This window comes from Cucurbitaria berberidis (genome assembly GCF_010015615.1).
Source record: "Cucurbitaria berberidis CBS 394.84 unplaced genomic scaffold K460scaffold_1, whole genome shotgun sequence".
NCBI lineage: Eukaryota > Fungi > Ascomycota > Dothideomycetes > Pleosporales > Cucurbitariaceae > Cucurbitaria > Cucurbitaria berberidis.
The window spans coordinates 5587025-5612983 of record NW_024468935.1 but is presented as its reverse complement, the minus strand read 5'-3'; the positions used below and the strand labels follow the sequence as shown (position 1 = coordinate 5612983).

At 53.0% G+C, this 25959-nt stretch overlaps 7 protein-coding genes across 7 annotated transcripts; 5 read left to right on the top strand and 2 right to left on the bottom strand.

Moving 5' to 3' along the window:
- Positions 1-201: 201 nt before the first annotated feature.
- On the bottom strand, positions 202-2538 carry K460DRAFT_274226 (catalase A; the record flags this gene model as incomplete). The annotated part of the gene is made up of 3 exons (XM_040927945.1): positions 202-1863; positions 1918-2250; positions 2308-2538. The coding sequence occupies 3 exons, from the start codon at positions 2536-2538 to the stop codon at positions 202-204; spliced, it is 2226 nt and encodes a 741-aa protein (XP_040794158.1).
- Positions 2539-6054: 3516 nt separating this feature from the next.
- On the top strand, positions 6055-7560 carry K460DRAFT_37933 (uncharacterized protein). Its single transcript, XM_040935157.1, has one exon. It carries the CDS (start codon positions 6176-6178, stop codon positions 7142-7144), a length of 969 nt encoding a protein of 322 aa, XP_040794157.1. The 5' UTR covers positions 6055-6175; the 3' UTR covers positions 7145-7560.
- A 1696-nt stretch (positions 7561-9256) lies between these two features.
- Positions 9257-10531, top strand: K460DRAFT_273713 (uncharacterized protein; the record flags this gene model as incomplete). Its single annotated transcript, XM_040927902.1, has 1 exon — positions 9257-10531. One exon carries the CDS (start codon positions 9257-9259, stop codon positions 10529-10531), a length of 1275 nt encoding a protein of 424 aa, XP_040794156.1.
- A 2279-nt stretch (positions 10532-12810) lies between these two features.
- K460DRAFT_391837 (Het-C-domain-containing protein) lies at positions 12811-18010 on the top strand. The gene is made up of 7 exons (XM_040935848.1): positions 12811-13335; positions 13383-15253; positions 15303-16153; positions 16235-16252; positions 16756-16911; positions 16964-17635; positions 17691-18010. Exons 1-7 carry the CDS (start codon positions 12919-12921, stop codon positions 17870-17872), a joined length of 4167 nt encoding a protein of 1388 aa, XP_040794155.1. The 5' UTR covers positions 12811-12918; the 3' UTR covers positions 17873-18010.
- Positions 17771-19723, bottom strand: K460DRAFT_424418 (FAD binding domain-containing protein; the record flags this gene model as incomplete). Its single annotated transcript, XM_040938216.1, has 5 exons — positions 17771-18473; positions 18529-18582; positions 18642-19070; positions 19105-19181; positions 19237-19723. 5 exons carry the CDS (start codon positions 19721-19723, stop codon positions 17982-17984), a joined length of 1539 nt encoding a protein of 512 aa, XP_040794154.1. The 3' UTR covers positions 17771-17981.
- Positions 19724-20255: 532 nt separating this feature from the next.
- On the top strand, positions 20256-22353 carry K460DRAFT_362345 (uncharacterized protein). The gene is made up of 3 exons (XM_040932627.1): positions 20256-20485; positions 20539-21882; positions 22021-22353. The coding sequence occupies exons 1-3, from the start codon at positions 20306-20308 to the stop codon at positions 22294-22296; spliced, it is 1800 nt and encodes a 599-aa protein (XP_040794153.1). The 5' UTR covers positions 20256-20305; the 3' UTR covers positions 22297-22353.
- Positions 22354-23838: 1485 nt separating this feature from the next.
- On the top strand, positions 23839-25223 carry K460DRAFT_362342 (uncharacterized protein). The gene has a single exon (XM_040932626.1). The coding sequence runs from the start codon at positions 24146-24148 to the stop codon at positions 24905-24907; it is 762 nt and encodes a 253-aa protein (XP_040794152.1). The 5' UTR covers positions 23839-24145; the 3' UTR covers positions 24908-25223.
- Positions 25224-25959: the final 736 nt, after the last annotated feature.

The window sequence follows — 25959 nt, the reverse complement described above, 5'->3', positions numbered from 1 at the left end:
TGGGAAGAGAAACAAGGGTTAAGGGTGGAAGAACAGTAAGAGCCAACGATTGTTAAACGAAGATGAAGTCATAAATATCAGAAAAACAGCGACAATGAATATGCAAGTTGACCATGCAAGAAAGTATCATTATGTCATAGCTCCTAGTTCTCCATCAGAGAATCCTATATAGACGCCACGCAGTTTCCAGCTTTTCCGCGTTTAATACGCAACCTGAGCATTCAGACCCGCCGCCTCACGCTCAAAGTTCTTATGCTGCGAGATCGCCCACGTATACGCGCTCACAAAGTCTGTCGCGCCCTTGGCCATCTGCACCGTCTCTTTGAAGCTCTCCGGCTGCACCTGTGATGCCGTAACCACACCATATGAGTCCACCACATCGCCTGCGGTCGAGAACTGCATACCGGGAAGATCAACAGCTTGTCGGATAAACGCAACAGCCTCACCGGTAGCGCCAATGGCTTTCAAGTGACCGAACGCTTCACGAACCCAGTGCACCGCGCGCCCGTTCTTACGGAGCGTTTCGACGGACTTAGCGCCGCCGGGAACGAAGACGCTATCGTACATGGTGGAGCGCTGGCCTTCAAGATGATGGTCTGCGACTACGCCGCCCGAGCCACCCTTTTCTTCGCCATCGGCGTAGATTTTGTTCCTCCTCGGGCTGATAGTGAATGGAAGGGCTCCAGCAGCTGTCAAGGCAGCCTTGATACCATTGTACGCAACCTGGTCGTAGCCGTCTGCGATGAGAATGGCGACCATGCGCGTCGCAATAGTCGGCGTAGCAGGCATGTATTCTAGCTGCGAGAGACCCTTTGCCTTCTTGTTGTGCTTGGGTCGCGTTTGCTCCTGGGGAATATCGGCGCCAACCATCTCGGCCACGCTCTGCGCCAATTCTAGATCGATCTCACAGAGACGCTCACACAATCGCTTGTACACGACCTCGTCGTCGCAGTGGTCAAGCTCAAAGGCAAGGGCGTCCTTGATATGCCTCTTCTCAGGCTCCGACATGGAGTTGTAGAAGAGCTCAGCCTGGTTCTTGTGCTCCCTGAACTTCTTACTCTGCAAGCGAGTCTTGATGCCAACGACCTTCTCGGGGAATTCGACGAATCCACCCTCCTGGGCAGTGGCGGGAGGTACAGTCTCGAAACGGTTAGGCCAGTAGTTGACTTTGCCCTTGGTAATGCTGTGTCGCATAGCTCCGTCACGGTTGAAGTTCATCACTGGACAGACAGGCTTGTTGATCGGCAATTCTTGCCAGTTGACACCCAAACGAGACAGCTGAGTATCCTGGTAGGAGAAGTTGCGTCCCTGTAGGAGGGGATCGTTGCTGAAGCCAATTCCTGGAACAATGTGGCTCGTGCAGAATGCAACTTGCTCGGTTTGAGTGAAAAACTCGTCAGGGTTCCTGTTCAGCTCAAGCTGACCAATGTACCGGATGGGAACCAACTCTTCGGGCCAAACTTTGGTAGCGTCAAGAATATCAAAGTCGAAATCATGCTCCTTGGCCTCGGGGATGACCTGAATACCGAACTTCCACTTGGGGTAAGCGCCACTATCGATAGCCATCCAAAGATCCTTGCGATGGAAATCAGGGTCTTGACCAGCAATCTTGAGTGCCTCATCCCAAACGAAGCTGTGTACACCTAACTCAGGCGTGAAGATGAATTTGACGAAACTTCGCTCGCCCTTGTCGTTGGTGAGCGTGAAGGTATTGACACCAAAGCCCTGCATCATGCGGTATGACCGTGGAATCGAACGGTCAGACATGGTCCAGAAGAACATGTGTGTAGCTTCCGGGTGCATATACTGGAAATCCCAAAAGTTGTTGTGGGCTGACTGGGCCTGGGGGACCTCGCAATCTGGCTGCGCAAATATTAGAAACCCCGAATTAAAACAAAGTTAAGATATCTCACTAACCTCAGGTTTACCAGCGTGAATAACATCAGGGAACTTCATCGCGTCTTGAATGAAGAAGACAGGGATGTTGTTGCCGACTACATCCCAGTTTCCCTCTTCCGTATAGAACTTGACAGCGAAGCCACGAACATCTCGAACCGTGTCGGCAGAGCCGCGGCTACCCAGAACAGTCGAAAAACGGAGGAACACGGGCGTCTCGCGAGACGTGTCTGTGAGGACGCCAGCCGATGTGACGTCTGCAGCCGACTCGAAGAGGGTGAATTTGCCAAAAGCGCCGGAGCCACGGGCGTGCACAACGCGCTCGGGGATGCGTTCATGGTCGAATCGGTGGATCTAGGAAGTAATTGTTAGTACAATTGCAGCTTCGAGTGGTGCGGGCTGCAGCCTTACCTTCTCGCGGGCAAAGTGATCCTCGAGCAGGCTGGGACCTGTCCTGTCCTCACTCGCCACCTTCAGCCAGTCATCTGTGTTGGTCTGCTTGACGCCAAAGTCGCTTGTGATTCTCCAATTCTTGTCGTGGACGTCTTTGGTATCAGCTGCGAGCTGGGCAATCTTGGTAGATTGTCCGCCCGCCATGGTTTTGGCTTTTTCGGCCATGTTTCCCAGGATCTGAGACGCCATTGGGATGTAGAATGTTTGAATTGCAGTGTGGCGACATTGGCCAACGGCGCGCGGTCCATTTGTATGTGTCAGTTGCTCCTGGGAGGCTGTTTACCATTCGACGTCATTGCGACGTCTTGTAGCTGCAATATCTCTTTCACTACCTTACTAACCCCTCCGCTTTCAGTGTGACGCCCGCGTACAGGCAACGCCTCCCGGAGCGGAGTAGTGCACAGCAGCCAATGAGAGTTTCGATGATGTTATCCTCTGGTGAGGATTTGCGCGTGCATTGACTGCCGGACGCCTCGACGCGCACCCACGCGACCCGCACAATGCCATAGTTCTGCATCTAGCAGACTCGAGAACCTCCATGGGAATTTGTAATCGTCATCCAGATTATCCCCGGCACAAGGGCTATATCGGCAGAGCGCCGTGGCAAGACTGGCATTGAGTAAGCAGCTCGACTGTGAAATCTTCATCTAATCTATGACGTCAGCCCAATGCTCCGCATACATACTAAAAATGTGCCCCGCTCCAATCCACTTTATAGGTGAGAGACATTGGGTAGGTTAACGAAAAAGTGCTCACAGGTAGATTTCATCTTGTTTGTTGTAGAATTTGCGGGAGAATCGAAACATGCGGCTGAGCCGTCTTCTTTTGAGCAAAGCGGGGAGTCAATTGAAAACAAGCTTTTGCTTCCCTGTCAGTTGCGACGACCAACGAAGCCAAACTCCAGCATCACGAAAACCACAGACATGTTCTACTGATAGGTTCGGCACAGGGAGCCGTATACTACAACAAATGCACCTGGCTTCTGCAGCTAGAGCAGTGGGCGTTGCGCGTTCCTGAGCGGCTTCAAAGACTGCCACACGTATAACTAGCTCCGGCAGGCGTCAGCCCACTACCAGAAAAGTTCAGCGCATCGCTGCAGTCACATGGACGCTGAAGGCCGGTATACTGTATGATCAGGGCTATACTTTTTGATGCACCGGTTCTTTGCAGAATCAAGTACGAATTGGTCAACTGAATTCGCTTCGTTCGTCGGCATAGATACGAGCCCATTGGTGGATCTTTCGAGACTTGTTCGCAGACAATTACTTGTCTTCCATAGCAATACCTATAGTGGAAGGATTCAGAACATCAGAGCAATGGTGCACATCATCGCAGGCTGTGGGGAAGATGCAGATAAGTGCCGCAGTTGTTAGTACAGACGCGTCTTTATGCAGGTATTGCACCTTGGGTGTAGACGAGATGGAGATACCGGCCGCGGTGAGGTGAAGTCAGATTAGACTTCCTATTGCTTGCTCTTCACCAAGGTATTGAGAAGGGCCGCGGTTGGTTTTCATCGACGATATGGATCGCTGGGCTCGTAAGCTCCTATTATGCAGCTATCGATGCTAGCATTGCTTGCTATAGCCGTACGAGGTCTTAAGAGCACGTCTGCGGATCCACAATATGGCAGATGATTGTAGATCTTACGGCTCAACTCTCCGAGCTTACATTGGATCCTTCGAAGGAAAGGCGTTGATCTTCTCTCGGAGTCAAGGACCGTGCTTTGTTTTGATAAACCACCCCACACCTGTAGCTCCAGTCCGCTGATCAATCTTGATCTTTGACTTGAAAGTTTTCGGGAAAGTTTTGAAACGAAATTCCCGAAGGCGGCCGGCTGTCGGATATGAAATAGATATGAACCATGTGCAAAGCCAGTGAAATGGTTCGTAGCTTGATGCGGTCTGTTTTTACAGGCTATGAGCTGAGGCTAACGTGAAGGATGGGAATGCTTGATTGCTGATCAACCCGCACGAAGGAACAGTGACGATTCGCAAGGCTGGTGCAGGCTCTCTCCACGACTCTCGTCTGCAGAAGCTCCTTGTCGTCGCCGCATGGCCCATATGCGAGATGACCCCAAGTCGCTTTTGGTCAACGCGAATAGTTGTGCAGGTGGTGGTCACACAGGGCGATCTGGTGCATGCGGGCCGACGCGCTAGAGCGCTCTGAGAAACTTGACTCTGCACACCCCTGCGGCCGTTTGGAGAGACGTGCAACGAGAAAGTGACAGGCGACACAGCATACGCCGAGCTACCTTTGTATCTCGACCTCCTGCCCGTAACAACACGCATGCAGTTTAAGATGGCGCATATGACCTTGTGCCCTCCCATTGCCATTCGCCCTGCCCTCGGGGTGTGGAGACAGTCTGGCACTGTCCACAGCTGATGACCGGCGATTGTAACATGAGCTGCAACATGGCCGACCCATTGTAGCCTGACTTCGGATGCTCACTTGGCAATCTCTTCTTTTTGTTGGCGGTTGGCTGCTGATCTATACTAGCCAACACTCGGGACAGGAATCATTGTATTGTGTTATGAGAAAGTCCGGATCATCTCCACCCTGTCACGAATCATGGGCAGCGTTCCGTAATGAGCAGACGGAATCTTGCGTGTGCAATTTTGGGGATCTGCCAATTGACGAGACCGCATTGGGAAATTTTGTGGACTCCCGTCATGTCCGTATGTTGCTGCCCTTGACTGTGCGTGGTTGCTATGCATGCAAGGACGGCCCTTTGCTTTCAATGTTGCACCCGTCCGTCGACGACGTGCAGCAAGCAGACACGACAACCGACACATGACGAAGTCGTCCTTGAGTGTTTCTTGGACAGGCCTTGACAAAAAAAAAAGCCGTTGCGCTGACAGGGGTGCCATGTGTCCATGCTGTGCAATCGCAAAGACTATCAGGGGTCGAATCCTTCAGAATGTAGGCGGGGGGGTTCAGAGGTTAGCTTTGCCCTGGTCCGCGCCTGTTGTTGTTGGTGTCTGAGTCGAGGCATGATTCGAGCGCGCAGAGCCAGAAGACTCGGGAGCGTCGACGAGGCACAGGGAGCGCGCAAGATGAGAGGAGGGTTTGGCGTGACAACAAGCGAAGGCTGCGGGCGTCGGTAGTGCGGCAGGCAGCCACAGGGCGGGCCACTCCAGTATGGAGCCCGGCAAACGTTGTACCAATATGCTCCAAGCGAGAGTATCATCAGCCCTGTGGTCTGATGTTGTTGTTGCTGCTACGACGAATTGTGCGCGACAGGAGTGGGCGGGCTCTCTTCCGCTGGATCTGCAAGCTGGAGGGTGGCATAGCGTCTGCTGCGCCGGGTAAAGGTGGATGGGGTCCCTTGGTTGCCGGCGTGTGAAATCCAAGACCCGCTTGCTAGTACATAGTGTAGCAGCACAGCTATAGCGAGCGAGCGACCCTGTGATGAGGGCGGAGAATGAATGGAGAAATCACGGTGCGAAGCTGGGCCCGTTTGAGACGCGGCCGGCTGCTTGCTGCAGAAGTGCCGCCTTGGAGGGGCAGCGGACGCGCCCTGTGAGTGTGCGCGGCGCAGACTTGGACAAGGAGCGAGCAGGGAGAGGACGAGGATGCAGTGCAGTGCCGTGCAGTGCAGTGCAGTGTGCAGCGACAGGACTGCACACCCATTGCCAGAGGCCACAGAGCAGCGGTGCTTTTGCGGACCAGGGCTGGTGATTGGGGCGCAGGCGGGTGCAGAAATCACCAACAGTGCGCTGCAAGCATGGCGGTCGATAGGAGGACGGGATGATCCTGGCAGTGGCAGATGCTGGTCGCTGGCAGGCCGCAGCTAGACGTAGGCGTGAAAGGCTAACCGTCTCCGCCTATGCTATGCTATGTACGTACTTGTCCTTGTCCTTGCCTGCCTTTCCTTTCCGCACGGAGCCAACGGCTGTACACGACTGTCGCACTCTCTGTTGCAAACGGGCGGCGGCAGCAATCTAACATCTTTCGAGAGGGTCCCGTCCGTCTGGCACGCTGCAATGCCTCTGTTATAAATCTCTCTCGCTGCCCGCCGTCTCCCTTTTGGACGCCTCGACCAATTCCTCGCGGCTGTACACGGCCAGTAGCTTTGACGCGGTACCTTGCGTGCTGCTACCTATCCACTACTACTGCTACTACCACTACTACTGCTACTACTGCTACTACTACCACTACCACCGCTGCCCCGACTGCCCTTTCGTCTTGCCCTCGACGAGACGACCAACACCCGCGAACAACCCCTACAATCCACCACCTCGACCGCGCCCTGCCTCCTGTCCACACGGAACAACCCATACCAGTACCAATACCTATATTATACACCCACACTCCCACTCCCGCTCCCACACCCTCTCTACACACCCTCTCTGTACACGCCTCATCACGCTGCGCTGGACCTCCACTTTGGCTGTCTGCAAAGCTCCCACCGCGGTCGTCTGCACCAAGAAAGAAGCTCCCCCGCCCGTCCGCCAATCAGCGCGTCCAAGCTCCCACCCCGCCTTCCCTTCACACGACTCGGCGTCGCCCTCCCCCCCTCCCACGCCGCTGCCCCCCCGAAGGCGCCTCGCCCCCCCGCCGTGCAACCTACGCCTCCATTCGCCTATCCTCGCCAACATGTGCACCAAGGTCGTACACAGATATGGCTGCGGCCACGAAATCACAGAAAAGGCCCCCTGCGCAACGTCAAGAACTACCAACTGCGGCGTCTGCAACACAAAGACGGTCAAGCACGACGAGAAGTGTGATCATTGTGATCACTGATTACACAGGTATGGCTCCCGCCCCAACCCCTCTGCGCGTCGCACCTGTCTGACGACGCGCCTTGCAGTGTGTGACTGCAGAAATCATCCAGACGATACCCCATGATGGCCCGTGGCACGCAGCGGGTGTGCCTGTCGTCGTCGTCGCCGCGCAAGTTGCATCTTAGCGCACTTTCTCGCTCGACCTCTTAGTTTTGGCGTTTAATGAGCTTTCTCCCGGGCGCTCCTCTAGCCCACCAAGCTGCATTTCACGGCGTCATGGTTCTCTCAAAAGTACTGGCGTTCAACGGGCATTGGCATCCACCTGGGTCCTTGGACACTGCGCGTCCGGCGTTTTGATTACGGGCTGGTGCTGTGCAGGCCACGCCTCAACTTGTATTACTTCTTCATCATTGTTTTCTACATGGGTATTAGGCTCTCCTAATTCTGGTCGTGCTATGCGCCGACAGGGAACCTTACAGGTTCTTTCTCCTTACCCGGTCATTGCTATTATGATATTTCTTAGTTGCGGCCTCTGGCACTCCGCAATGGCGATCAGGGGGCCTCAGTAAACGAGCAGTCAATTAATGCCTAGGCGCCCATGGGGGAGCGTTCTCGTTCCCCAGTGGGCAGCCATCACTCACCTGTTGGGCTCCTCTGTGTATTGAGCCAATCCGCGGATGGTGGCAGCCCAGACAAAATCCAAGCAACAACGGCTGATCTGCCCTACAGTGACAAGCAGCAGTCGTATATGCAACAGCTTTCCTCGCCAACCGACAGGGCCTAGCCCTTGAATAGCTATGGCTACTAGCTGACATTCACACAAGGTTGAACCCGAGTTTGCAAGTCACCCCGCCATAGCAACGGCTTCATTTGCTCGCGATATTGGCCCATAATATCTTGTATTACATGCAGCCCTGCATTTGCGTCCGCGTAAACGAAGACGATAGAGCAGGTTGCTGTCTGTAGATGGCTCGTGACAAGGCGAGATGAGTGATGGTAGTTTGGTCATGCAACATGACTAGAGCAAGGTACGAGGCGGACTAGTTTGACCGGGCACACTGGCTATAGCAGATGACCAGTACGTTTATCCGTCTTACAACGCTCCCGATCCTACTGAGGGACGGGCCGTGGTACATCAAACCATCTTCTGTCCTGTCAGCCATGCTTCTCAGCCACAAGAGCACGGCAGGCAAGGAAATTGTAAGTCTGCCCTCAACATGACCTGCAAGAGCCCTGCCTGGGCTTTCTTGGGCTTTCATGTGATTCAATGGCGAAGACACACTGTGGTATAGCATGATCGCCAAATAGCCGAGTAAGATAGGTAGGTATATGTCCAGTTGTTATGCGTCAGGATCCGCATTGGCTTGCCTGCGACCAACCGGGTAACGGTTCTTCTAGAAGGTATTCAGCCTGACCACTATAATTGCTTCGACCGAACTGTGAGACACACCAAATGCGACAGGAAGCCCGTCACGGCCACAGTCAACTTCCTGCCTCGCTCGAGCCAGATAGCGTTTATTAGCACCCCCAGCAAGTGGCAGTGCCCACGCGAAAAGCGCAACGTTGAGCACCATGAGGCATATTACGCGCACCCTCGTCAGTGTTTAATATGCCAGCATCTGGCGTATGCGGGCAACGTCTGCCGCCACCAACCCTGTCCACGTCCCCTTGTACACGGCCCTGTCCCTATAGCCCTCCCCCTGCTCTTTCGTCATGAGGTCCATCACCTGGTAGGCTCCATGGAAACGATCTGCGGCATGGAGGTGTCTGCACGAGCACGTGTAGCGACGCAAGGCGGCTCTCTAATCTGGAATCATCATCACAAGTTGACACCCAAGTCCCGTCGCGACGTAAGTATGTCGAAAGCATCCGTGGCCACGATAACGCTCGTGCGTTTCACCGCACCACCCTTTGCGGCGAGACGGCACAGAACACACATCAAGGGCAGGGACATGATGCACAGGCAAACGCATTGTCACATGCATACCATGTCAAGACGGCTTGTCAAATGGTGCGATACGCAAGCGATGATTGCTGTGGTCGGGGGTGCTGAGTGGTCGGTGGCTCGGCGTCAAAACGTTGTTACGCTCGGCCCGGGTGGTCGTTTCCCATTTCGGAACTGGTAGGCGCAGACGCGGCTTCCTTCGTCAACCCCAACACTACTACCTACGCAATACGCAGCCATGTCAATTCAAGTCAACTGGGACACTCTCACAGGCGGCGCAGACGGAGCCGCTCGCACAGAAACGATACGCGCGTTCATTCATGACAAATTCCAGCAGGTGACGCTGCCGCGCTTCATCCGCTCCGTCCACGTCCACTCCTTTGACTTCGGCAGCGTACCCCCGGAAATTGAGATCAAAGATATTTGCGACCCACTTCCGGACTTCTACGAAGAGGACGAAGATTATCCGGACGAAGATGAAGCTGAGAATGAGCAGGAGCAGGAGCAGGAGCACGACCGCTCCAGGCCTGACGAGACTGGCCATCACATCCCTAGCACTCCTGCTAGCCGTCCACCCATAGAGCGACGTTCGAGGGAGACAGCAAAGGGCAATACGAGACCGCCCGCCAATCGAAGCTTGTTATCTCCCGCTGAGCATCTCCTCAGTCCTCTTCTTCCCAGAGCCTCCACTCCAGGCATTCCAGGTGGCACCTCCAACATCAACTACTTCCATCTTCCGCTAGGTGCAGGCCTTTCCGGTGCTACGACACCTCTTGCTGCCGTGGCCGGCGCACAGTTGCAGGGTTGGCTAGATAGTTCTTATGGCCGGCCATCAACACCAACCAATATGCGTCTTCGACACGCTGCCTCGACAAACTCACTGACACTCACACCGCAATCCAACCCAGATCCCAGCACTCGTCCTTCTTCACGGCATCAGCATGATGAAAGGAGAGAATCCCTTGCCGAGTCGGACGGCACTTCTTCCCCGCACAGCTACGGTAGGACGCCGTCTGCATCACCGCATCGTCTGCGTGATAAGAGTCCTGAAGACCTTCAGGTCGTCGCCCATGTGCAGTACTCCGGCGATATCAAAATGTCGCTAACCGCAGAGATTCTGCTGGACTATCCCATGCCAAGCTTCGTTGGCATTCCTCTAAAGTTGAACATCACTGGGCTCACCTTTGATGGTGTTGCTATACTGGCATACATCAAGAAGAGGGCACATTTCTGTTTCCTGTCTCCAGACGATGCAGATGCACTGGTCGGTAGCGAAACGGCCTTTAGCGGTCTCCAAACCGACTCTCAAGGCCAGAACCCACGTCCTGTACAGCGACCAAAGATCGGAGGTCTGCTCGAACACATCAAGGTAGAAAGCGAGATTGGAGGACAGGGCAGCGGCAAGCAGGTACTCAAGAACGTAGGGAAAGTGGAGTCATTCGTCCTGGAGCAGGTCAGGCGCATCTTCGAAGACGAGTTTGTTTACCCGAGCTTTTGGACATTCCTCGTCTAAGCTCTGCGCGAGAAGACGCATGTGTGTAGTGACGAGCCATATGAATACGGTGTGGTTCGACCGTTCAGCAATCTACCGCAATCGCAAACATGCAGCGGTGCGAGAGTCAGGGACGGCTTTGCTTGCCGCAAGCGAATAAATAAGGCTACGACCCCAGCACGGCAATCTTCATTTTTCCACTGTGGGTCTTGTACGTGGCTGTCAAATGCAAGCCCGCGTTTTTAGGGTAACACAACGCTCTGTCCCCACTTCTTGAGCGACTGTTACAGCACAGGGCGGGCGTTTCACAACAGCATACTACCTCTGCAGTACGCTATACCATTACACAGAAACTGTTCAGGAAACGTGGGTTGGCGCCCTGTCATCCACGGGTGTGCGCAGAAGCGACGAAGGACAGGATTTTGACAGGTCTGTTACTGACAGCGGGAGCGACAGAATCAGACCACGTCTGTAGCACTGGTACACGAGTACAGTGATCAACTCAGCCTGTCAGTGCAAGTGTCACACTCCTGTCAAAATCACCTATCCGTCTCGGCAGCGGGTCCGTCGGGAGGCGGTGACAAACTTGCCTCCCCGGCTGTGTAGCCTCAACCAACGCATATGAGCTCTATCATCACTCAGTTTCTCGTCAGGTGCGCACGTCGATCCATCGCGTCCTGTCCTGCCCGCATTCTCCCGTCCTCCCCTTTCCGTCTCGCTGCCTCAAACTGCTCACGCCCTTGCTGGCGGTGCAGGAATGCATTTCATGATCATACGATACGTTTGCAAACCAGCTCTGCACGTCGCTCAACGAAGCATGACTACGAAGCCGGCCTTCTGGTACCAGCCTTGCGACGTCAAGTGCATGACAGAGTGGGGCCAGCGGTTTCAGGACAGCAGGCGGCTTCGAGTATTCTAATGGCCATATTGACACGAGGAATTCACATGATTGCGCAATACAGCCTACATCCAGATGAACCATTTATCCTCATCAAAAGGGTGGGGAAGGGAATGTCGATAGATCACCTCAACAACTACGTTCTATTCTTGGACGATGGGAAGATAAAGCCTCAACAATCCTAGACGAGATGCATGTTCTGATTGTCTCGGGCAATATACAGACTCCTACGGTTATTATCACATATAGATGGTGGGGTATAGTAGCCGGCCGTGCAACGGCAAGGCTGTTTCACTATATGTTTTACAGGGCATGGCTCGCTATCCTGGCTCGTTGTGGTCATTGCTTGTAGGGTATCACATGAAGATGCCGTCTGCGATTTTCCTTGTGCGGAAATGGCATATGCGGCGGTCAATGAGATAAAATAGTGCTACTCGCCTTGTCGAATTGGCAATTCGTTGAACGCTTGCTCTGGGCTTGTGGATGTAAACATATTTTCACATATGCGCCACGTAATACAACAAAGCGCTTCGACATTCTCCTTGTACTAGACCCCAGCTTGAGATTTAGACATGTCTTAATATCCAACTATCGCGCTCGCCGTATTCACGTCTTACGTCCTGCCCAGTATCTTCGCTAGGGTAACCTAGCACTCGGTCTAATACCATTTCTCACTTACTTACTCACTAGACGTGATTCGGTATCCCGCTTGCAAAACAACATACCCACTTCACGTGTACAGCTGTAATTTTTCTATTTAAATAAGATGTGTGGCGACACATTGTTGTTCAACTTCATGACTCGACGGAACGTAGTATACCAGCGGGACATCCCTATTTACCTGGAATAAACTAAATAACTTCCACGGATAAATAAATACTAGATTCTAGAAAACAACCCTCTGACCTACTATCTCTAAAGGCGAGAAATGCAAACTGAAAGTCAAACTTGGGATAAACGAGCATCATGATGACTATGTATCAAAACCTAGTTAGTTAATCAACGACTAATAAACATGTGAATGTGTAGACGTGTCTCGGTGGTAAATAACGGCTACGATGCCCCCCTGGGCCTTTGTATTCTCTTGGCTTGCTATGCTGTGATTTCTTGATATGGATTGAGGGGTAGGGTTGTACTAGCGACCCCTTCATGGATGTTTGATTTGCATGCGGGGTTAGGCTGGACATGCACTGATGTATACTTCTATCTTGCCGTCTAGACGCAGATTTTACCAATTATATGCATTCGAGTCTTTTATATTCTAGCATGTCTGCCGGGAGATCTAGTAATTGCTCCTGTCGATCACCTTCGCTTCTTGGTGGTGTGGACCCCTGCCCCGCCTACGTCACGCGATGCGTCTGCCCCTCCACACAAGCAGGATCCGAGCTGAAACGTCAACAGTAAGAACCACAGCTGAAAGATCTTCCCCCTCTTTCTCTACACCCATCCTCATCCCTTTTACAACTTCCTCTACAGTCACTTACTGCAGAGTACTATCACAATACACACGATGCCGCCGAATCTCCAGTTCAGCGACATCTGGCTGCCATGCCTCATTCTCCTTGTATTCTGGGCCCGCCCCACGGCGGCTTTCGGTGCTGGTAACATCGCGAGCCTGAGTTCCGTGGAGGGGCAGAACTGGCGTCATGGAGACATTGAGGACACCCTTCTCACCCTACTCATTAGCAGTCGGACCGGGAAGAAGTTTAGCAAGATGGACGTGAAGCGTGTTTACTTCGGCAACTGGCTTCGAGACTACTCCCAGGCTGTCGATGTCGGTGCCCTCAAAATGGTGTCTTCCGAGGCTATCCGCATCCTGCTCTGGGTTCTTGGCTTCATGAGCTTCGGTTACGGAACCAAGGAGTTCGAGGTCACCCGCGACAGACTTGGTTGCTACAGGCCAGAGGAGCACATCGACAACCCCAAGGTTAGCTCATTCATGTCATTAGCTTGTGCCTTTGCTAATTCTATCAGGACTACGCCGATAACCTCGACGCCCGCGACTACGACCGCCGTCTGCGAGGCCCCGTCGACGAGGGTCGCGAGCTGGCCGTCGATGAGCGAACTGGCTTGAAGAACTACATTGCCTCGGAAGACGTGGGCATTACAACCTCCGCCGGCATGGTCCGTGACCTGCTCAGACGCAGTATCGATCTTGCTCGCCGCTCTGGCGGAAGTGGTCCCGACTTCCATGAAGCTCTTCGTCTCCTTGGTACTGCCACACATTGCTTAGAGGACTACTCTGCCCACTCCAACTATACCGAACTTGCCTTGATCGAGCTCGGGGCAACCAATGTGTTCCCGCACGTCGGCCGTAATGCACGCTTCAACGTCGAAGCCGCCCGAAAGGAGGTTTATCCCCTCATCACCGGAACTTTTGGAGGTGTCGATTTCTTACACTCCGTATGTGGTGAGATGACAGACAAGGCCACCCAATCTGAGCTACAGGAGCTTGAAGGCGCCATTTCCAACGCCGAAAGGACCAAGAACAAGAGCCAGATCAAGGATCTACTCAGTCAGCTCCCCGACGGTATCTTCGGGGGCAAAGACGAGGCCGGCAAGGCAGATCAGCTCGAAGAGAATGCCAATGCTACTGCCATGGGCAATCTTCAAGTCACCCCCAAGGACCCTGAGGCCTTTACCCAGCAGGTTGGGGAGTTGGTCAAGCAGATCTACCCCATCATGGAGTTCCACGATGAGATTATGCAGTCCATTGCAGAGTTCATTGAGAAGATCCCAATCCTCCCAGATCTGATGGAGGAGGTTCAGAATCAAGTCACCGTATTTGTTTTCAGCCTGCTTGCGCCCTACGTCTTGCCCATTCTAACCCAAGTCAAGACGGAGCTTGAGGAGGGCTCGAGCGAAGTCATCGCTAGCTCTCGTGAGAAGCAGCATATTGTCTTCAACGACGACGAATCTACCGACCCGACGCACAGTATGCTTTCTAAAGACCACTTCACCAACCTCTTGAACGAGCCTGCTGGCAAGATAGCTTCTGCCGTCTTGGGCTGGGCTGTTCCGCAGATCGTTCAATGTTGGGATGGTCAAGCAGACCCGGAACAAACAATAGATCGCATCATCAACGGAGTATTCCATCACCCCGCTTGCGTTAACGCGTCCAACGACCGAGGCGTAGTACAAGGTCGTCAAATCATGTTCGACACTGTCCGGCAGTGGTGGGAGTCCCATGACGAGGGACAGCAACGTAGTCTTAGCCAAAAGCTTAGTCGCGAGGGTGTACAGCGTGGCGAAAACCACAAGCCAGACGTCCATGATAAAGGTCATGGCTGCGGTAAGCCTCTAGGTATGGCCAAAAGCTTTGGTGGGTCCTCCGGAGGCAAGGTAAATCCGCAGGTCCAGCAAGCCAGTGACCAGGCGGGCAGACTTGCGAGTGAAGCCGTCGGTGGTGGAGCACTAGGCGGCCTCGTTGGGGGCCTTGTTGGTGGTATCGGTGGATCTTTACTTGGAGGCGCCTTCGGTGACGACGAGAAAAAGACCAAAAAGCAAGACAGCTACGGCCAAGATGGCTCCTACACGCAGTCTTATACCGAGACTGGCCGCCATGAAGCCTCTTCATACGGAGATACCCAGCGTGTTGGACAAGCTCAGTACCAGCAGACCCAGTACCCTGGCGGTGGTCAACGTGAGGAGTACCGCCGTCAAGAACAGGACGAGCGTGGTGGCTCTTACAGCTATCAGCAGAAGGTTGAGACCTCCAGCTACACTGGTTCGGGCGCATATGAGCGCCATGAGGAGCGCCGCGTTCAGCAGGGTGACGAATGGCGTTCTGAGGAAAGGCGTGAAGGCTTCGATCGATCCGGACAATACTACTCTGAAGAGAAAGAGTAGGCACTCCCCTGTATTGACATTGTTTGCTTGCTAACGATCATTCAGACGCCGTGGTAAGTCCAAGAAACAATCCGATGACGATGACTCCGACGACAACGACGAGGATTCGTACGAGAAGCGGCAGAAGAAGGAGCGCAAGAAGCGTGAAAAGGAAGAAAAGAAGCGCAACAAATACAAGAAACACGGTAGCGGCAACGAAGACTCGGATGACGATGCTGACAAGCGTCGTTCAGGTTCCGGTGAGCAACGACGCCGTTCGCGATCTCGCGAGCAAGAGCATCGCCGCAAGAAGAGCAAGAGCCCGTCCCCAAACCGACGCTCGGGAAGCAACACGCACTCTGGGGGTTACGGAGAGGAGAAGCGGTACGGTGGAAGGGAGGAGAGCAGCTATGAGACCAGGCAGGAGCAACCAAGTTATGGCAGGAGGGATGAGGAGCATGCATATGGAAGACAAGAACAGTCTAGGTACGGCGGTGATACGGAAGGCTACGGCCGTCAACAGTCTGGTGCTAAATCTTATAGCTCCGGTGGATACGGACGTCAGGAACAAAGTGAGGGATACGGTCGCCGTCAGGAACAGAGTGAAGGATATGGACGTCAAGGGTACGTTGGTGAATCTAGGGGCTATGGCCGTCAACAGGCTTCTTCGAAATATGGTGCTAACTATCCTAGTGCTGGCGGATACGGTCGACAAGAGGGTCTGGAATATGGAGGTGAACGTCCTGAACAGGCTTATGGCGCTTCAGGTGTCCCTGGGGGTTTCGGTGAAGAGACTCAGGGATATGGTGGTCGTGGCCAAGGAAATCAGGGATCTGGCCGCCGTCGCGATGACGACGATGAGTACGGTCAGAGGAGGCAGCAAGGCGGCTCCGAAGGATACGGAGAGCAGGGATACGGTTCGAGGTACTAAAGCGGGCCTCGACTGCTCAAAGCCGAACCCTAGAAGCACCTGGAGCACTTTGATAACCTTTCCATAGTACCTGGCACTAGCACAGGTATGGATGAAGCCAACTGAAAATTGTCAATTTTCCATAGCATATCCAGAGAAAAATTGATTGATTTCCTACCAACTACACAACCTTGGTGCAGTGAGGGCGACGTCCACACTCATTCTATTCACGGAGTAAACAAGGCATCATAGGACATAGTATGAGTAGAATTTTTCAAAGTATCTATACCCCTCTTAAACTCATCCTGCGGCTACATTCAAATGCCTTCTGACTCGTCGTACTCCATCGAATCCCAGGCTCGATGATTTGACCGCACGCCCATCTCAGCTTCTTCTGGCTGAGTATAGACTCAATAATTCCGAATATCTTTATGAGTGACGAGATCAAGAAAGATAAGACGCTCCCAGCTTGGAAGGTGTTCGTCAAGCAGTGGGGCAACGCTACACTGGAAGCGGGGTAGTCACACGGGAGTTAGACTCCGCAAAACTCGTGACTGTTGCTGCCTACTATCTACAAAAGCTTGACAAAAGCTTGATATCTCCTCTTAGACTTCCAAGCAACTCAACACACGATCACAGTCATGGCTCAAGCACCTCAGGTCTCAGACTACCAACACGACGACGCTTGGGATAAGAACTGGCTCAGAGTGGATGATATCCACGAGCTGTTCTATCAGCAATATGGAAAGAAGGATGGCAAGACTGGTAAGCAACTGCACCTCTCACACCTACCAATTTATACTCACTCTGGATGTAGTAATATTCCTTCACGGTGGCCCAGGCGGGCAGTGCACCAAGCCCAACACCGTTTTCTTCAATCCGGAGCAGTACCGTGTGGTCCTCTTGGATCAACGTGGATCTGGGGAGTCTCGCCCGCACGCGAACACCACCAACAACACAACCTGGCATCTAGTTTCCGACATCGAAGTTCTACGCAAGCACTTGCAAATCAAAAAGTGGCACCTGGTCTTCGGCGGCTCCTGGGGCTCAACGCTCGCCCTGGCTTATGCGCAAACGCATCCTGAAAGCGTGGGAAGTTTAGTTCTACGAGGCATCTTCGCAGTACGAGAACTCGAATTGAAGTGGACGCTGGTTCCTGGTGGTGTAGCAATGCTGTACCCTGATAAATGGGACGAGTTTATCGAGTTTCTCCCTGAGGAAGAGCGTGCCGACCACATCGCTTCCTATCACAAGCGCCTCATGTCAGATGACACTAGCATTAGCTACCCTGCAGCAGAAGCTTGGAATAGGTGGGAGGTTTCTATCAGCTGTTTGTATCCCAACACCGAGGGACTGAAGAAGTTGGAGGATCTGAAGTGGTTGCTTGCGCATGCGAGGATGGAATCGCACTATTTCAACAACAAAGCGTGGTTGGAGGAGGGGCAGTTGTTGAAGAAGGAGAATATCGACAAGATTCGACATATACCTGGTGAGTCTAAATCCTCATTGATATCAACTAAGTGTGTTGGCTGACGAAAATACAGCGACGCTCGTACAGGGGAGGTACGATGTTGTTTGCCCGCCTGTCACGGCCTGGGCGCTACACAAGGCGTGGCCGGAATCGAAATTGCATTTTATTCCTGATGCTGGTCATGCTGCTACGGAACCGGGGACGAAAAAGAAACTGATAGAGACTTGCGACGAGTACGCATCCTTGTCGGTATAGGACAATCAGGCATGGCGTGCTAGCGTGAATTATCCCATCTCGTTGATGTTGATTAATATTACCATTCAACCATATACCACCTTTCTTCTTGACACAGGTTCAAGTCATGCTAGTACTTGAACCCACCCGCCCTAACACTAAACAAGCCATTGGGATCCACACTCTTCTGCAGCGCCTTGAATTTCTCGTAATCTCGATAACTCTTGGTCACCTCCTGATCGCCCGCTGCATCATTCATAAAAAAAGGCAAATAGACATCCCGACTCAAACCTGCCTCGTCCAACCACAACGGAACCTGCACATCTAGCCACTCAATCAACTGCTTGCTAAGACTATGTCCGACAGTGTCGTCGCTCGCCAATGCCCACGAGCCCTGGACCTCGAGGATCACACGGTCTGGATCGGATACAGTCAGACCCATGGCATTGCCGCCTTTGGACTGGGAGATGCGGCCGATAACCGAGGGGAGCGGTTGGAAGTCGACTGAGTACTGGCTAGTAGGGCGCTCGGCGGTGAGGAATGGTACTGAGATTTGAATGAACTTGTCGCGAATTTCGGCGTAGAGTTGTGGGCGGGTGGCGATGTAAGGTAGCGTGTAGGTCTTGTTTGATTAGCTAAAGAAGGTGAGGACGGTTTAGGAAAGGGTAACGACTCACTCGGAAAGATTGTCTCGCGTTTGAGAGGTGGATTGGCTCGCCGTTTGCTCTCAACTAGCTTGAAGTCAGTTTGGAGGCTCACATGATGGGCAAGCAGAGTATTGAAGCCTTACTAGTTCAGAGTATTTCTGCGTCCTGGGCAGGCATTGAAGTGCCGGGATGGTGAGGAAGTTTGCAAAAGGGCCGGACGTAGGCGGTGTTGGCCCATCGTAGAAGTAGTAGACGACGTCTGTCTTCGCTCCACCGGTTGCAATTAGGTTCGTGAAGATGATGGCAGCTTTGGGGTCTTGAGCGCCATCAGCCACGAAAGTATGTAATGCAGCATATAGCTTGTCTTCTTGGCTTGCGTCGTAGATACAGAAGCCGCCCCAAACGTCACCAATGGCGTGAGTTTGAACGGTATACTTCGTTACGATCCCGAATTGGCTGCCACTACCACGCATTGCCTGGGCGATGTCAGGCTGTGTTGTGGCATTGACATTGACGATTGATCCATTGGCCATGACCGTCTCCCATCCGATGATGTTCTGCTTTTTGTTAGTCTAGAACTATATAGTTGGAGAGGGTGTAACTGACATCGGCAGCGAGGCCTACTTGAGCACTAAGAAACGAAATGCCTCCCTGCACAAGGTATCCGCCAACTCCCACGACTCCTATAACGGACGGTAAGACTCTACAGTAGATTATGGATGCGTTTGGTTTACTAACCTAATCGTCCACCAGCAATAGTCACTCCACTTGGTTCTAGGTCTCTAATAACATCGTTCCATTCCCCTCCTGGCTTCACATGAGCCACTTCCTCCGCCGCGTCGTAGGTTGCTCCAGCCAAGTCGGTCATCACAATGAGAACACCATCTTGGACAGAAGCATGGCCGACATTGGGGTCATGCCCACCACTTTTTACGGCAAACTGAACGGTTGGGTACTTGTTCAGGCTCTTAACGACAGTGGCTACATCCTCGGCACAAACGGGTCGAACGATGCATGCTGGATCGACTTCGCGGAGAGCGGTGGACCAGTATTTCTGGGTTTCATTCGCATACTCGAGGCCAAGGAGAGCAGGCGTGAGGACTTTGCCGGGCAGGGCGTCTGTGATGTCGGCGCAAGCTTGTGTTGTTTCCTGGGTGGGAACAGCCTTTGCTGATCGGGCTCCCAGTAGCAGAGCTACTAGTAGTGGACAAACAAAGCTCTGCATAGTAGATGAATTGAGACGCAGCCCCGTACTATAGATTAATGATAGCGATGAGAATCGGTAGGAGCTTGCAAGAGATTTTATGATGAGCGAGCCGCATTGTTATAGGTGAAGACCCAAGATCCTTACGCCCCGTACATCGTATGAATACGGGATCTTTTCGCAAGCCATACTGAATTATCTGATCAGGCCTTCCGTTTGGGGTCTTTTTATCCAATGGAATACGATTGGCAGAACAGGTCCCTCTATTTAGCCTGTGCTGGGCAGGACAAGTGCTTACAGTGACTCTGCTAATGTCTACTGAAAGACGCTATTTACCTTGGTAGCCAAGCTAAATACTGCTGTAATGAAAAATATGACGCGAGCAATTGTATCTGAAGGCTGTGGATCTGGAGATCAACCACTCAAACTCACCTGAATACGCGAACCCGAGGATCGGTAGCGTGATATCGGGGAAATACACAAGCGGTGGCCCGAGCGTGGTGCCCTGACGTCTGCACCTTCCGCCGAAACCCTGAGTAAACAAACATTGGATGAAAACCCCTACACCGATATTGCCCGCAACGTCAACGCGCCACGACCACGATGGAGTCGTATAATCTCAAAACAGCTTCGTCTTACATCAACAACCTGCTACTGGCGCGTGGTCTGCTACGCGATGGCAAACCAATTGAGTTTGCGCATCCCTCGAGGGGAGAGGGCGGCAAGGAAGTCACAATGGCGCAAATCATCAATGTGGTGCACGACTTGATATTGAAGCGAGATGTATGTTTCCAATCCTCTAGAAGGCAATACCGGAAGGTACTGATGATGCATAGCGCGACCAAGAGTACCGCGAATCCATCGCAAACACGATGCGCACACTCCGCTCCGACTCGACGCGCCAAACGATCGCCCTCGAAAAGCTTCAGGCGCGCAATGAAGATCTTGCGCGCCAACTCTCCCTTGCTAAAGCGCAAGAACACTCGGCACGCAAGGCTCTTAATGCAGCCGAATCATCAGCACGAAAATTGCGCGTAGAGATGCAACGACTCAAAACCACCGTCGAACAAGTGCGAACAAGCTGCACAAACGATGTACGAAAGCGCGACAAAGAGATACAAAGGTTGAAGGGCCACTTGACGAGCCAGCAGCGAGGCAATAAGACGGGATTGGTAGGCGCGAGCATCACCATTAATCCTGGAAATATTGGTCTGGGAGGCTCCCCATACGGTATCCGCGATGATTCATCCGACCTCAACGACCCGGAATATAGTTTGAAACAGGAGACGACTGAGTTCTTGACACAGCTGAGCCAGAGCTTGAGTGACGAGAACGATAATCTGATTGGCCTCGTACGGAGCACACTTCTGACATTGCGGGAACTACAAGGCATGCCAGATAACAGCACACAGAATGATACAGAAGGACTGTCAGTAATTGGCGAAGAGGAGGAGAGTGCGCGACTGGGCATGTCGCAGTCACTCCCTACCGATTATGACACTCTGGCCAATGACATGGACACGGTCCTGGACAACCTCAAGAATCTACTCACGAACCCAAACTTTGTGGCCGTAGACGAAGTGGAACTGCGTGATGAGGAAATACACAGGTTACGAGGGGGCTGGGAGAAGATGGAGGCCCGCTTGCGGGAAGCTTTCATGCTAATGGACTCCTGGCGAAAGCGCATGACGAAGGGCGACACGATCAATTTGGAGGAGCTCAAGATGGGACTCGGTCTTGGCATTGGCCTGGAGTCGGTCAATAGAGACGAGATCTCAATGCTTGAAGGAGACGAAGAAGATGACGAGGAGGGCAGCTCCGTGTTTGACGACACAGTCGATAACGCGGATGAGCAGCAAGACCTTCCCTCACCCAGAGCAGACCATGTCGCAGAGAGGACGACGGGTACCGACATGTTCAAGCTGAAGCTGCAACCTAATCCGTCGGCGCTACAAGAAACGAACGGCAACAAGTCACCAAGCAGATCACCTCGAAAGGTGGCGTTTTCTGCATCTATCCCTAACACACCATCACAGCTCGAGAACGAGAATGTCGAGACGTCTGGAATAGATCTAGTCGATGTAGAAAAGTGCAGCCGCCCATCATCGGCCGCGAAAGCACCACGGTCCGAAGAACGCGTATCCCGATCAACTAGTCGGGATGTACGCGCACCACGCCATGTACGTTGTGACGATATTGCCGACCAAATCATCAAGATGGCCAGCAAAGTCACCTTTTCTTCCCCCCAATCCTCTTTGCTTCTCGACCTGCCATTAATCACCATGTCTCCGCTCAACGTATCTAATGACTTCCGACAGACCAAGAAACGGCACTCCAGCCCACTTACTCATCCCGAGGAGCGATCGCCGAAGCTAACCGTTCAAGATAAGCTTAGGGTTGCAGAAGCAGCCGCTAATGCGAAGACAATCAAGGTAGTCAGTCCGGTCAAAAAGGCGACAGAGGGTGGTAATATGCCGAAGGAGGACGGCCAAAAGCGCCCTCCGAGATCACCGGTCAAAACGAGGATTCGAGGTAGGCCGAGGAGGAAGAGCACGTTGACGCCAGAGGAGCTGGAGAATCTATTGTGTGGTTAGGTAGAGGGGTGATGCATGTACGATGTAGAGAAATGACATTTTTGCTGTGGAATCGGATCATCTGCGTACGTGCATCAGCGCTTCTGCCCTAACAATCTCGCTCTTGTCGAGTTATCAGCAGTGAGGGAGCTGTTGTTGAGGTGGTTGGAGTTTGCATGACCGATGTTTTGCCTGATTGGGTAGTCGACGAGCAACGGTGCATGCGCGCATGGTCGCAGCCAAGGGTTGCAGCGCGTAGGTGGGAGCATTGAATGTGGGTCTTGGGCTCGTCTAATTTATTAGATAATGCAGCTGCAGTGGTCTCTCCGGTGGGCTCTCTCTGCATGGACATGGTCGAGACCTGTAGGAGAGTAAAGCCGTGTGCTCGAGGTGCTTCGTACACCTGATATCGTCGATGACTGTGGCCAAGGACGGTCAGGCAGCACAACCAGGTTGCTATTCCTTAGCTGCATCTGTTCAGTGTCCCGAAAGCTCGACATGTCACTTCTATAGCATACTGGCAGGATCCATCATATTCTGTCAACAGAGACAACAGTTCCATCGGTACCTGAAGTCTCGAAGCGCTGTGCCTCAGCCATCCCGCCTTCCTCCCGCTATTCTCCTACTTCTTGCCTCCTTTCGCTCAACGCCCTCGCGAGCTCCATGCATGCATAGCATCACGTTTGTCTCCACATGGCGAGCGTCGTCGTGCCCAAAGGCTGACCGGAGAAGCAAGGCACTGAGAGCAGATCAGTGAGGTTGGCGATCCGATGTCGTGGTTGGTCGGACGATGCACGCCACTAAGTCTATTAGCCGCCCATATCCTGTTTTGGGGCATTTTGTGATCGAGATAGTCGGTGCCTGCAATGTTGATTGGTACATGCAGGAGATGGAGGCTGGGCAGAGCACAGAAAGACTGTAAATAGGTCTTCATGCGGCCGGGAAGGTGGCTGCAGGCGTTCAGGGTAGTGGCCTTGGAAAAGTAATATCTCTGCATCGGTCATGGCCCCCCCGCCCTCAAGCCAGCCAGCTGTGCCCGTCGAATCTGCAGTGTGACTGAAGGGCATCTGCAACTCGCACATTCTCCCATCACATGGCTCGCGGCGTGCCAGGTCCTATTGGCCTTGTGTTTTCACTGCAAGCCCGTGCGCTACCCGAGGGCCCACCTATGTATTCCCCGCCTGCTATAGCGAATGAGGCGGGAGAGTGAAGGCGCCCGGCTACACACTCCAAGTCGCCCAACCACTCCTGCATCACCGTCAAGCGCTCGCCGTACTTTCGATAGACTGCTCCCCACACCTGATTCCGGTGTGCTCCCTGCGCAAATGGCTGCTGGGCGCTGCGCATGCAATCAATCGCTTCATGGAGCTGCGCGACTTGGCCCGAAGCTGCGTAGCGCACTCTGCCCGCTGCGATTACGCTGCCAACCCCTCGCTACGCCAATCGTCGAACTCCCCAGCTGTGCGATGCGGTGCTGAGGATAAGTAGGCCTGGGGGCCCGCCCATCTCTCGTCTTTTTTTTCTTCAGCAAGCGTGTGAAGTTCTCAGAGCTGTTGTGTTAATCTTTTTTCCCACCCTTTTCCCCTTCTTTCCCTCCCCCAGGCCTGGTGCCATTAATTTTCACTTTTACCAATTATTCAATTCCACATCTTCGTAGCCGGTCTACCTTCATAATACTCCAGCTCTACTTGCTCAACAAATCTTCAAACCAACAAAACACCAAACAACCAACCTTCACGATCTCAGTCAATCAAACACAGCTTCTTCAGCAATCTTTACGTCTATCCATTAGCTTGGCTTCGGACGAATTGAAAGAACTATCAACAACCATAATACCCATTTCAACAGAAAGAACTTAAACAACTTCACAATGGCCGCTATCCAGCTCAACTTTTCCCTCCGCACTTCCTCCAACTGCAAGACCGTGCACTTGCTCGGCTCCTGGGACGGTTACCAGGGTCAGCTCCCGCTCTCCAAGGACTCCAAGAAGTCCGGAGGCTGGACTGGCTGCTTCAAGTTCCAAGGCGCCACCCTCAAGCAAGGTCAGCGATACTGGTACTACTACATCATCGATGGGTACCACGTCTCCCACGACCCCGCCAAGGACCACACCACCGAGCCCACCACTGGCCGCAAGCTCAACATCATCGACATCCCCGCCGGCAAGTCTGCCTCCTCCACCGCTGACCGCAAGTCCCGCCGCGTCTCCACCGCCACCGTTGCCAAGGGCCGCTCGCTCTCCCCAGAGCGCATCGTCGCCCCCAAGCCCCAGCGCCCCGGTCAGACCCGCCAGGTCATCAACACCCAGTACAACAAGACTACCCTCGAGGAGCTCAACCGCCGCTTCGCCCAGCAGTCCGTCGAGGACTCCGACGACTCCGACAACGACTCCGATGTCCCCTCCCTCACCAGCCGCTCGTCCAACAGCTCCAGCCCCTCCAGCGTCAGCTCCACCAGCTCCTGCTGCACATGCGAGCGCTTCGGTATCACCCGTGCTGGTGACCGCGTCAAGCTCGACTGCGGAGGTGCCCGCTGCAGCTACTCTGACGACTCCGAGGACTGCTCTTCCGAGGACGAGTACGTGTACGAGGAGAAGACCACCCGCCGCCAGGGTGTTGTCATCCGCAACTAAGTGCGAAAATTCCTGGACCCACTATTGTATCGCATCGATATGCCTGCTGCTGTCGGCATACCGATTCAAACCTTCTTTTCTGTGCATATTATGATTACGACTTTTTTCTTTCCTAATTCGTTTATTCAAACACTGCCCATCTACGGCATCCGCTCTATTGGAGATTATATATTATTGCTGCTGGTATGGGAGCTGCGAGGAGATTTTTTTTCTCTCATGGGGAAGGAACGACGAGGCAGCTGCCACTGCCGTCAAGCTCAACGGACGTCACATCGGCCCGGATGTCCACAACACACTTCAATGCACGCTTATGTAGAACTGAATCTATGAATTCGCATGGCTCGTGCGCGGAAAAACATATCCTCTGTCTTTTGATCTGATCTGTGTATGTGATGTTATGTTTGGTTGATTGCTTTAGCAACAACTACGAGGAACGACTAAAGTTTGAGACTGTCAACACTGGATATCTCATTGTTCATACGCAGAAGGCCTGTCTTACCCTAGATTGGAAAAGCCCAGGTCCTTGGGAGTACACCGAGCGAGGCTGCATAATGATTCGAACTAATGACTACAACGTCGCAGGCCAGGTATTTCTCAACAAGCATTCAGCCCAAAGGTTGAAAGTTCCTAGTCAGACGAAAGTGGAGTTCATTGCACTGTCTATGATTAACGACAGTTTTAATGGGTTTATGCTTGACTTCAACAACAGTTCCAAGAACCTGTCAATGGCTTTGCTCTATGGCGGCCCTTGCTCCTTTCAAGTTGAAGAAGCCGTAGAGCCAAATCACATTGTGGAGTGTCCCAAGCATGCTAACTTCTTCGCTCCTGTTCCTTCCCAATCGTGACCTCTCCCTTGTTTTCAAAGGTCCTTTTTCTCGGAGGTATGCGGGGAACGTGCACTAACTTTGCCAAAACGTATGGCCGACTTAAGCTACCTCGATAGTCATGGATGTCTATTGCATGACTGGAAACGCCTACCTGAGCTCCATGTAATGTTAATTATCCCGAGGTCGAGTCGTGGCGGAGAAACAAAATTACATAAAAGACTGGGC

Excerpts from the sequence above, each read along its gene's own strand:
- K460DRAFT_37933 (XM_040935157.1), top strand. The coding sequence starts at position 6,176 with ATGCTATGCTATGTACGTACTTGTCCTTGTCCTTGCCTGCCTTTCCTT.
- K460DRAFT_391837 (XM_040935848.1), top strand. The coding sequence starts at position 12,919 with ATGCCGCCGAATCTCCAGTTCAGCGACATCTGGCTGCCATGCCTCATT. Across the intron at positions 16,912-16,963 it reads AAAGAAGGATGGCAAGACTG|TAATATTCCTTCACGGTGGC; the intron begins GTAAGCAACTGC and ends CTCTGGATGTAG. Across the intron at positions 17,636-17,690 it reads CAAGATTCGACATATACCTG|CGACGCTCGTACAGGGGAGG; the intron begins GTGAGTCTAAAT and ends ACGAAAATACAG.
- K460DRAFT_362345 (XM_040932627.1), top strand. The coding sequence starts at position 20,306 with ATGGAGTCGTATAATCTCAAAACAGCTTCGTCTTACATCAACAACCTG. Across the intron at positions 20,486-20,538 it reads ACTTGATATTGAAGCGAGAT|CGCGACCAAGAGTACCGCGA; the intron begins GTATGTTTCCAA and ends GATGATGCATAG. Across the intron at positions 21,883-22,020 it reads ATGTACGCGCACCACGCCAT|ACCAAGAAACGGCACTCCAG; the intron begins GTACGTTGTGAC and ends GACTTCCGACAG.
- K460DRAFT_362342 (XM_040932626.1), top strand. The coding sequence starts at position 24,146 with ATGGCCGCTATCCAGCTCAACTTTTCCCTCCGCACTTCCTCCAACTGC.